At 42.0% G+C, this 12,378-nt stretch overlaps 1 protein-coding gene across 2 annotated transcripts in view; it reads right to left on the bottom strand.

The window, feature by feature from the left end:
• Positions 1 to 12,378, bottom strand: part of TMEM135 (transmembrane protein 135) — a 342,018-nt gene that overhangs the window by 187,683 nt on the left and 141,957 nt on the right. For both annotated transcript variants that reach the window (XR_010621832.1, XM_065729960.1), the window contains exons 7-9: positions 8,168 to 8,209; positions 6,426 to 6,572; positions 4,342 to 4,411 (exon numbers count right to left, since the gene is read on the bottom strand). Coding sequence is in view for 1 of the 2 variants with exons in the window: in XM_065729960.1 (XP_065586032.1) it covers positions 4,342 to 4,411; positions 6,426 to 6,572; positions 8,168 to 8,209 (259 nt within the window). In the remaining variant the exon portion in view is untranslated. The remainder of the gene's footprint in view (positions 1 to 4,341; positions 4,412 to 6,425; positions 6,573 to 8,167; positions 8,210 to 12,378) is intronic.

Raw genomic sequence — 12,378 nt, 5'->3', positions numbered from 1 at the left:
ATTTCAGAAAGTGGGAGAATTAGAAACTGACCCCAATGGCTTGGCACACACTCATGTACTTTCCCTCAATCAAACCAGAGGCTCAGGAGGTTTGCAGTAAGATCAAGGGCAGACCTGGACAGGAGATTTAGTGCAGTGCTATTGCAAAAGAATAATGTTGGCTCAATTTTTTTTTTCCTACACTTTCACCTTAGACATAGATCTGCTATTTTATACCACAAAACTACATTGACCGTTTCTCTTCATATCCTTTTCCCCAGCCTCTTGTAACCTCCAAAGCTCCATCTCCTCCAAAGCTTCCTATCATCTTTTTTACCCTATGGCTGAACTTCTAGGAGAATTCTGAATAAAATCTAATCGTTGTTTGGTTGGTAGATACCTCATCTGAAAACTATGAGAATGCTGTGCACTCATCACTGGCAAATAAGGCAACACACAATGCTCGTAACTTCTGCAGCCCATTTTTTGGACCTTCGAGATAATCCCAGAGACAGTTGGAACCAGAAGAAACTTGGATTGAGCAACCTTTCCAGTTCAAAAACTCAAAACATCTTTGCCTCCTGCAGAACTTTCTAATGCATCATCAAGCTCGTAAAACTTTATTCTGGTTTAGCACCCAGCAATAAACTTCTTGAAACCATTACTCTCCCTGAGCTGCTACTCAAGAAGTTGTTTACCGGAATCAAGTGTAAGAAAGTATTTTTTATCATCCAGTGGATCCAATGCATGAAAATGTTCAATTTCTTCCCTTGCTATCTTTGAAGGTGTGTAATTTGTACTCACTGAACAGCTACCAACCCAGTGTGTTGTGATCCTATAATGAAAATGCCTGCTGAAAGGGATGTAGAGTAGGAAGAGCTTTAAGTGCATTGTGAATTTTCTGTAATTCAAATGTCAAAATTAAGATGAACGTAAATTCACACCATCAACAAAGAAGTACTCTAGTGTAAAGTACACAGCCCTCATCTTCCAGCACAAAAAGGCCATTACAATACCAGTTATGATCAAAGCCCTAACAAGAGAACATACAACAATCAGGTGAGAATTTTTTCCCAGCTGTAGGAAAGACCATTCAGACAGAGAGAAGAGCATTGTGTTAAGAGATGTTTCAGTGCCAGCTGGATAATAGTCAAATATATTTGCCATTTTATGAGCAGTGAACTTACAAGTTCTGAGCTTCAGCATTAAGGCTTAGTTTTGATGCACAAAACAGCAGCATAAGGAGTACACAGAATCTCTTTATTTAACTGATTAAATCATAGCACTTTTTAAAACTGTTTTTCAGAGTCACAAGAAGTATTACATTTTAGATCATAAAATCAATGCATGATATTGTTACTTTTCCCTACAAAGACCTCATGCAATAGTGGTAGAAAATAGCATTTGCAGGAAATCATAATAAACTTGAGTGAGAGAAGTAAATCCTACTACAAGCCATTTCTCCACCGCAATTTAAAGTTGTGACTAAGGTCAGCTAGATAGTGTATTCCAGTATAGTGAATCTGCTGGGGCCCTCAACTCAGCAAACAGGTCCAGAACAGGGCCACAAGGACAATCAGAGGGCTGGAGCACCTCTCCTATGAAGCAAGGTTGAGGAAGATGAGCATGTTCAGCCTGGAAAAGAGAAGGCTCTGAGGAAAAATCATTGTGCCTTCCATCACCTGAAAGGAGCTTATAAGCAGAAGGGAGAACAACTTTTCATAAGGGCTGATACCAATAGCACAAAGTGGACTAGTTTAAAAGAGGAATTATTTAGGTTAGATGTTATGAAGAAATTACTTACTCGGACGGGACTGAAGTGCTGGCACAGCTGCCCAGAGGAGCTGTGGTGCCCTATCCCTGGAGGTGCTCAAGGCCAGGTTGGATGGGGCTCTGGGCAGCATGAGCTGGTGGGGGGCAACCAGCCCATGGCAGGGGGTTGGAAATGGGTTGGTTTTGAGTTCCTTCCCTTCCAAACCATTCCATGATTCTATGATCAAATATCTTGCATGAGCCACCTGTGGTCATTAGCAGCACTGATAGAAAAGAAGAGGCAACAAGACTAACTGCTCCAGGCTAAAGTTTCCTCGTTGTGATCAACAGAAGTAACAAAAGAAAAATAATGTTCAGCTGTTTCTGGTAGCCTGCCACACTCTTTTAATGTATTTACAAAACCTCAGCCTTCTCCCTGTATTTTGTTACCAGCCTGCCAAGTGCTGCTTACTATAGAGGGGCACGCCCTCCTGGACATTAATTTTCCAGTTGATGTATCCACAGAAGCCTTTCTCATCCTTCTTAGTGCCCCTTGCCAAGTTCAGTTCCAGTTGGGTCCTCCTGACTCATTCCTTACACAGCTTAGCAGCATCCCTATAGTGCTCCCAGGTTACCCATCCCTGCTTCCACTGCCTGTGCATTTTCTTCTTGCTCTTCAGTTTGACCAGCAGGTCATGGTTCAGCCATGCCCATCTCTTGCTCTAAAATGACCTCTCTTTTTACTTAAGAAATCACAAACAAAACCACTTTTCCAGTAGATTAAGACAGTTTTTCACAGAGAAGAGGATACCAATTCTATAAGTAGTACTCTAGTAGAAATCTCTACTTTTGTTCTAGTTGTACTTCTGAAGTAAAATAAGGTTATGAGGGTGCTTACAGATGTATACTTGGATACTATTAACATGCAGCACAGAATGCGTAAGGATTACTGAACTGCTTAAGAATTTGGTAACATTATAAAAAAAAACCTCAGGAAGTAAAGTCTGGTCTAGCAGCAGTTGAGAGCTAATTACTATAAATATGCATATATAATGAAAACCAGCACTTTGTGTAAAAAGTGAAGCATGCTGAAATTAGCAAGGCATCGTTTCAAGCAGTTGCACAGTAGGAGATGTTACATCAGCGGACATCTGGAAATACAACCAGACCAACCCATAACATCACTTCTGCTTGATTGTACTCCTTGCTTTGAACATAAACATCACTGTAGTGTTGGACATTCATACTGTGGGCCAGACACTGATGTCTCTGGGAAAAAAAGAGTATTCTGTAAATGAAGGCACAGAGGATGCTGACCAATTCAAGCTCTTAGATGGGGGACAATGGTGGCCACCTTTGAATAGCAAACTCACTGAGCAAGGCACTGAACAAGCACAAAACAAGAGGAAAGCCTGTGTCCCCAAGATATTACACCCTAAAGAAAAGGCACGGCCCATGAATGAGATCACATGTGGACTGACACAGTGGTGAGAAGCTGAGAACAAAAATCAAACTTGAAGCAGCACATTTCCTCAAACCCATCCAACTGTCAAACCTGCAGCACTTCACAGATACCACTGTCGTACAAGCAGGGACCAAAAGACCTTAGGAAGGTGGGCACTACTCAGACATCTGTGTGTGTGATGCTGACTTATGCTGGCTGTTTGTGGGTGCCACTAATAGGAATAGTATTATAAATTTCTGGCTTATACGGTATATTATTAAGCAAAAAAAATGTACGGAAGTATCCACTCCAGTCTCATACATTTTCTTCCTGCCTTCTGATTACTGCTGTTTCATAGTCTCTGAGCAAGATCATTTTATACTGAAGCTTTGCTAAATTTACTACTTCCTTGTGTGCCAGTAGAGAAAATAAAACGCCACAGCATTCAACACAGGCAAATTCTAACAAGTTTGGTACAAATAAGCGAACACATCGGAAGCATCTGAAAACACTCAAATCATTTTCTGCATCTGCATAAATAAAAATGAGTAGAATTATTAAGAGATCAAAATCTCCTGGAGTCTTACCAACTCCTAAAAAAAGGCACAGCAGGTGGTACCACCTGCGCCAAGCCAACGCCAGCCAACACAGCCTTCCCTACACAGCACTCCTCTAAAGGAGGACGAATTCTGCCACTGGGCATGGCCAGCTCTTCCTGTGTGCAGCAACTGGGAGCAATCTCTCATTACTCCAAGCCATTAAAATAAATGAACGGGGTTGTGAGCCCAGAGCCAGCCTCGTGTGCCAGACACCACAGCTGTATGCACGGTGCTGCCGAAGCAGCACATTCCAGGTGCTTTATTTAGGGTGGAGTCACAAGTGGGCTCACCCGCCAAGTGCATCACATAGTTCAGTTCCTTGCAACCAGTCCACTTTTCCCACAAGTTTTACGTTATTCATTCACTTCAGCTAAACTGAGATGAGAAAACTTTAACCTCTGCCCCATCCAAAATTGAGAAAACGTGTTTTCAGGCTAGTCACATTTTCAATACAGAAAGAACAAGTAACAGGCTCCTTTCTCATTTCCGAAGTATACGCGTTTTCCAACCAAAAAATTTTACCCCAGCTTTGCCAGAGTTTGTCAATCTAACTTCTTCTGCACTTACTTTAATACAATATGAGATGCAATTATCTTCATAGTGTTTACAGCATCTATGCCTTGGGCCATGTTTGCACCTGCAAAAAGCACAATGAAACACATATTAACCTGTAGCTGTTTTCAGTCTAATCGACAGGAGACTTCATAAATTTTTCTTGCCTAAAAATACATAAAGTGCTATTTTCCCACCATCGAAGGGCACTGTGAGCTTTTATGATGCCATAAAAGGGCAATAAAAAGAAACAATACTTCAGTTGTACAGCAAAAGTGTCTGCACATTTATTTCGATCCAACCACTTTTCTTGCCATGCTACACCTATACTACAGAATTAAGCAATGCATTTTCTGCTGTGGGCAACAGGGAACAGCTATGGGACAGAACTGCAGGGGTATCCCCCTGTCCAGTCTGCCTGTATATTTGACCAATTATCGGTGGCCTTACATAGAGTCATCTGAGCAGGAAGGGATCTTTAAAAGCCACCTAGTCCAACTCCTCTGCAATGCGATGGGACACCTACAGCTCCATCAGGTGCTCAAAACCCCGTCCAGCCTGATCTTGAAGGGCTCCAGGCACAGGGCTTCCATTATCTGTGGGCAACCTGTGCCAGTGCCTCCCATTTCACCTTGTCCTATCTTTCATAGCACTGTAAGGTTCACTGGAAAGCAATGCAGGCAACGCACAGTTATCCCATGAGACATCTTCCAATTACATTTCACTTCTGGGCTAACTCTCCTACTGTGTAGGTATGTTTTGTGGCTCTGACTTTGAACTGCAAAACTGACCTTCAGCATATAAGAAAGACTGGCTTGGGATGGTGGGATTCCCAGACTGTGCAGTTGTTAGCCCTGCATAATGTAGAATCATAAAGAAGTAATGTCATACCATGTTTGAGTGTTACATTTTGATGTAGCGAAGTATTTAAGTTTTAATACAAAATAAATTACACAATTTATATACTGTGCCAAATATCTTGGAAGTTTAGAATCACGTACTATAAAGTCTAATGGCCATAAATCATCTGTGAGGTCAGTTTATGTAGCAAAAACTGTAATGAGAATGTGATCAGGTTACGGGCAGTTAGACTCAATTATACTGAAAAGAACCATATGGAAGAGAAAGCTGTGAGAGCATTAGGGCTGAAAACTGCAAGTTTTCTGGATGTCTGACTAGGAAGATTCAAAACCCTAAATAAAAAAAACCTCCTCTCCACACACAGTCCCTTGATCCTAGTACTTAGTGAACAGTAGAAGAGCTATGAACCAACAAACCGAATGAAGAGTATTTAAGACAGAACAGATATAAACAGCTCAGCTAGAGGAATCTGCACACAGCTCACTGCTGCTTCTCTTTGTAGGTTTTTTTGTGTGGTTTTGTTTGGGTTTTTTTAACTAATACAATCTTGTCTAAAAAGCCACTGCTGATTTCCATCATATATTCCTTCATATTTTTCAATTCAAAGACAAAAAAAAAATCATAGGAAGTCTCCCTGTAATACTGGCCAGTTCGTGTCTGCTTATTAGCTGAGTCAATAAGACAAGCCTCTACACACTGCCCTTTGCAGATTTGTTTCCTTCCTACACATCAGCAGGTGGAGGTCTGGTCATAGAACTGCTCCTGAAGAAGTCAGTGGAACTGAAATCACAGGTGTGATATGATTTTATGTCCTGTCAATTTGTTATTTCATTGTCCTTATAAAAGCTTGAAAAGCCATCCCAGATCACTTCTTTAAGCTTATACTCAAGGTCAGTAAATGACATTCTGTAGACAGGAAGGAAACTTACTTATCTTAGCTAATTTACCTGTCCATGTCTTACCTCATGTAAAACAGTTTTAGATTCACTTTTGCTTACAAATTTCCTGACATGGAAGTGCTACAAATTCAAAATATAAATGGGTCTGAAACTTTGTTCTTCTTGGGGTTCACGATTTGTTACTGTTGATTATACGGTAAGAAAAGAATTGCAAAACGCTTAAATGCGAAGCCAAAGTGTCATAAAACATTGTCAAAATCAGTGTAACAAAACATTAAAAGGAGCGAAGTAGGAATGATTTGTTTTGTTTTGTTACTCTCTTGCTTTCTTTTGACTCACACTTTGTCCATCAGCTTTTTCGTTAGAGCCAGCAAGTTCATTCGCTGTGATAATTTTTCGCAAGGCTTTATTTTTCTCTCTGTTTTTGAGAATGCTGCTTCAGGTGAAAATGAATGAGTGGGGATTTCTTCTTTCCCTACAATGAATCTGAAAGGAAAACAAACAAACAAACAAATGAACAAAAACAACAGAAAAACAATTACAAAAATAACTCAAAGATATATAAAGGCTCCGAAGTCCCTAATAGCAAAAGTCTCTAGAAGTCTTTAAGACAAACTTAAAGTTGCCCACAGGTCTGCAAAACCAGGTGCCACACTTGTATCTCCTCAGAAAAGATTAATCCACCAACACAAACTTCAGATAACAGCCAAAAGTGATGTCAGGGATTTTTTAAAACCAGGCACAAAAACATTACTGGGGAAGTCCACCTCTCACGGAAAAGAAAAACATCAAGTGAGAAAATAAAAATGAAATGTCTCAGTTATCTCCAGCAAACTGAGTTCCAGAAAGGCCGGGAATTACTGAGATATTTTTATAAAATGCCCTATTTGTAAAATCTTCCAAATGTTTTTGCTCTCACCGAGAGCACCAGCTTTGTTTTTCTCAGCTTCATCTTCAGTTTTCCTTCTTTGCCCGGAAGTTGATATTGTCAACAAAAATGATTCATCCCAGGTACAGAATTACTGGGTATCAAGGGCAAAGGAGGTCACAATGGCAAAATGCACTGCTTCCCAACACTTCGAACTGTAATCCAAGTTAGTAAACCCCTGGTAACTTTGTTGAGGGTGGTGAAGGTATAAATCTTTGACTTTTGGTTCGTGACAGAATCTCCCAGAAAGTGGATAATTTCAGACAGCCCTGAAGGTCATCACAGGATTGTTTCATGTCCACATTTCTGGACTTCAGAATTCATTAGCACAGAATCATTAAGGTTGGAAAAGACCACTAAGATCATCTAGTTGAACCATCAACCCACCCCCACCTAACCCATGCCCCTCTGTGCCACATCTACATGTTTCTTGAACACTTCCAGAGATGCTGACTTATTTAACTACTAAACTATGGTTGCAAATTCTATAAAATACTTTCCAATACCAACATTAGCTCTCCTTTCCTTCACTTTGGCTTCAGTTCTTCTCTTCACCTGTGAGCTGGTACTGACCTGAGCTGTCTTAGTGGCAGCCACATAGCAGAGTATATAAGGCAATAAAAAAAATCTCTATTTCTGACACAAGGCACAAAGGCTGGAGAACTCTGTATGACTTCACAAATGGGGGAGTACAACCAAAGAGTCCCGTGGTAAAGTAAATTCTAGGACAGCCAGTATTACCAAGGCAGACAACAGGTTTAGTGGCACAGGACATGCCAGAAGTCCATGGTTTATTTGAGTGCTGGTGACAGAACAACACAGAAAATAAATTCCAGGTCAAAACACAGCAGCACTTTGCTTCCAGATTAATGTGAATCACAAATCCCAGGTTCAGAAAGAAAGAAGAATAACATGCCTTCAAAAACATGCACAAGCATGTATCTGCATTTCCTTTCTACATTGATCCAAATTATGGAAAGATTCCTCTCTATGCTTTCAAATATGCTGTATATTCCCCCCAAATCATAGAATTTTACAACAGCATGCTTTTTCTTAGGAGAATTTGTTTCATACAATGCAGCTTCTTCTGTGCACAATTCCTCAAAGTCTCCTCTTCAAGCTACATACTCAAAGAACTATTCCCCCTACTTACTTCAGTGCAGAGTATGTAAATCCCTTCAAGCCATCTTTGCACCTGAAACACAGAAACAACAATCTTTGTTATAAAGGACCGCTCGCAGCAAAGTGTTGTAGGTTGAGTACGATGTAGAAGGGCTGTGGATGAACACCAGCTTCTCATTAACAGAAAACAGCAGGTCTGTAACAACTCTGTGGCTACCCCCAATCTCACAGCTGTCACCACAGCCTTGGAATGTCTCAGAAACAAAGAGTAAAGCACATAAATGTCAGTGCTCCTCTGTTTTATCGACACTAAGAGTGGCGAAACCTTCAAAGGACAGTGACAGAAGCACTGGGGTAGCAATGGGCAATTTTGTGTGACAATGAAGAAAAGTCGAGATGAGTTTTACAAAATAAAAGTTACTTATCAACATCATCACTTCAAGAGCACACTACTGTAAGAAAAGACCATTAGGACGTTGCAAGATCTTCATAAACAAAAGTGAATAAACACAGTCCTCCTCCTTCTGCCCACAGAGACCACGCTGTCCCTGGTATGCCTGTGCTTGCCCCCAAGAGCACATGATATGGGCTCCCAGAAGGCAGCACACACGGCCAGTGCCTGCTGCTGGGAGCTGGGTGCGAGAGCAGCAGGAAGGATGTAAAGAGGTGATGGCCAGATTGCAAGTCAGCATTATGGATGGTACTGGCCACAGCATAGGCTCCGTCTCCCTGGTTGTACTATGCAGGCAGAGATCACTTCAGTTATTACTGGGGTGTCCCTCTCTTGCTTTCCATTTTCACCAGAAACTCTGAGCAGAAGGCAGATGTCATAGAAAGCTTTGAGACACTCCTGTACAATGCCAGAAAGTTCATCCTCAACAGTTTCTCTTTTAAAATTCCTGCACCTAAAATGCTGATGATGTATATAGGATCTACAGGGGTTCAAGGTAACCTCGCAAAAAATTGTCCACTGTACCTTTACTCAATACAGCAAAGGTACAAAGAGGACATTTTAAGTGCAAGTAAGCAGGAAATTCTCACAGCACTATAATATAAAGATGGATCAACACACCTGGGGACCAATGGACTGAAACATAGGAATCAGAGTCATAGAACTGTTGTCAGAAGGGAGCCCAGAAACACAGGGGGTGGGTATACTCACTCTGCCCACAGAACCACTGTGCAGTATCATGAGTTTGCTTTAACACCTACAGACAGCTGTAAGTTAAGGCTCTGTCGAGTTGTTATGGGTACTGGACATACTGTGTGCGCCAGCTCAAGATCAAGGCCTTAGTTTCTATTTTCAAGTAAATTAGAACCAAGCACAAACCAAAATGTTAACACACTTAGGTGTTTCTAGAGGAATGGTGAAACAGAAAAGTAATCACACTGAAAGTACAGGGATGCTTTTGCTTTAATCACTACAGTGCAATCGCATTCCAGCTGCTGATGCTGAGATTCCATTCCTGGATCGGCCACCAGATGTCCCTCCCAGCTGCTGCTAGCCCCAGCCCTACACCAGCAGGGAAAGTGCCCAGCGTACCCCACCTTGCCTCTAGTGAAAATCACAAGACATCAGAATTGCTGAAAGGGAAAGTCACATTCCAGCTCGCTCTTCATTACCCCAAGAAACATGAAAAAGGATGAAACATGAACACATTCTCACTACACATCCAGTAAATCCTATGCAAAAAAAATGTCTGCTGCATTGAGATTTGACAGTTATTCCTTTTGTTCTTTTATTAGTAATTCTATATAGTTATTTCTCCATCATTATCATAGATAACCACCAGCTCAGGCTGCTCAGGGGGCATCCAACCTGGCCTTGAGCTCCTCCAGGGATGGGGCACCCCTGGCTCTCTGGACAGCCGGTGCCAGGGCCTCACTGCCCTCTGAGTAAAGAATTTCCTCCTAACTTCTAATCTGAATTTCCCTTCTTGAATTTAAAGCAGTTCCCCCTTGTCCTATCGCTATCTGTGTAAAAAGTCACTCACCCTCCCTCCTGTTTATAAGCTGTCTTCAAGTACTATCAGGCCATTGCTCTAGAGTCTGCAATTCCCTTACTTATTCCCAAAGTAATTTACACACAAAACTGGCAGCAACAAAAGAAAGCTCCATACAGACTGCTAATATGATCTTTGGGTGGGGGTAAAAAACACACAGAGGCAGCAGGGAGATGTCCCACATCCAGAACTGGCCTCAATCGAGGCTGCCAACAGTGCTAACGTACAATGGCAGCGGCACATGGTACTTCTCATGAACACCTGGCTGCTAATAACTGAACTAAGACTAATGATTTGCTTCATACAGGCCACTACTAATTGGTAATAATAACTTTTACTCCATGCTTCATTGCTCAAGGGGTGAAAAAGTCCCTACTCTGCTGCTGACCTCTGTCAGCCATTCAAGCTGCAAATGAGCACAGTAAAAAACAGTGCATGTACCCAGCACTTCAGATTCCCCTGAGATGGAAGAAATCTCAGCACAATGTATAGGTTTTTTTAATAGTATTTTTCAACCTGGAAGATTTGGGAGAGACACATAGACTGGTTTGAGTTGGAGGGGATCTTCAAGCCCTTCCACTCCAAATCCTTGCTGTGGGCTGGGGTTTGGGCTCACGCTGCCCAGCGCCCATCCAACCTGGCCTTGAGCACCTCCAGGGATGGGACACCCACAGCTTCTCTGGGCACCCTGTGCCAGCACCTCCCTGCCCTCTGACTAAAGAATTTCCTCCTAACATCTAACCTAAGCCTCCCTTCTTTTTGTTTTAATTTAGCCATCTCACACTGCAGGAAGGAAGCAACACGTTTTGCTCTGTAAGCACTCTTTTAAAGGCGCACAATCTGCCTGCAGCCACCCAGCAGAGAATTTTCCCATCAGAGGGGAATTTGCCCCTGGTCCAAAGCCAGCAGAGCCCATTGCTGCCAGCTGTCGCCGTCCGGCACCGCACAGCCCATAACGGAGCAGGATCGCTCACTGCTCGCAGCTCAGCTTTGGCTGGAGCCAGAGCAGCAGAGGAATTGAGGAGATGTAGCAATAAATCTGGGTTCTCCACATTCCCCTGCTGGGACAGTTTTAAGACAAAAGCAAAAAGATTTTAATCATGTTTAATTATAATGTAAACTTAACTTATGGCCATACACACATTTCTTTTTTCATAAACAGCAAAAGTGGAAGAGAGCCAAGGTGTGATAGCCTCTGTGTTTCCAGTGAGACATGAACTAACTGTAATTATTTACATTTGGGTATGTAAAGAGGTGCTGTACATGGGATCACACCACTCTCCCTCTGTCATGTGGGAAGAAGTTCCCACACTGAGCCACGAGGCTGAGTGCCAGCAATTATGTTTTGGGGTTGTTTTTTTTTATCAGGGCGCCTTGTCCTAAGCCTTCTAATGATTTTCCGTGTGACCAATTGATGTACTCAGCACAAGAAGCCTTCTGAGGAAACAAGTCCCTGTTCAACCACAGAACTCGTAAGGAGAAAGTAGCTCACAGCAACACCACATGCCATGTTTAACGACTTTCCCATATTGCTTATGTTATCCTTCAGGGTAAGAGTAAATTAGAAACCCCTATATAGAGCGCTCATTATGGCCATGTGGGAAGGAAGCCCTGCGAGCGCAGGACATGTGTTTGTACATTACTGCAGCACATCCTGCCTGCTGGGACCAGCCGGGGGACCACATTACCACATTAAGGTGTCTCGCTGTATGGAGAAGGGAGGGTCATTGTGATGAAACAGGACTGCATCTGAACACAACAGCTGCATCCACTGCCATTAAACCCCTTGCTATTAGGAATTCAGAGCTAGCTACCCTCGTTTGTGAGCTGCACTGAACTTTACAGGATAAACTATTGTCTGAATTAATACATCCATGGAGGTTACCTCATCTTCCTACTTTTGTTTACCTTTACTTCTCATCTTCTCCCCAGAGTTAAGTCAGCAGCAATGACTGTCATTTTTCTGAGTTGTCTTCTGCAGACAATTCTTTTTCCTCTTCTGTCTCCTCTTTTCCTCCACTGTTTTAAAATCACAGAATATCCTGAATTGGAAGGGACCCCAGTGATCATCAAGTCCTCCAACTCATGACTCCACTCAGGACTACCAGAAAATCAAATCATATGTGTCTTTCTCTAAGTCAAAACCTTATTTATAGTTTGTCCTCATTTATCCTCTAAACATTACTCTCAAAGAGATCGTTTTTTATTAAAAAAAAAAAAAAAGAAAAAAAAAATAGGC

Source organism: Cyrtonyx montezumae, unplaced genomic scaffold (genome assembly GCF_038088225.1).
Source record: "Cyrtonyx montezumae isolate F1298 unplaced genomic scaffold, pur_monq_1.0 scaffold_12, whole genome shotgun sequence".
Lineage (NCBI taxonomy): Eukaryota > Metazoa > Chordata > Aves > Galliformes > Odontophoridae > Cyrtonyx > Cyrtonyx montezumae.
This window is presented reverse-complemented; position numbering and strand designations above follow the sequence as displayed.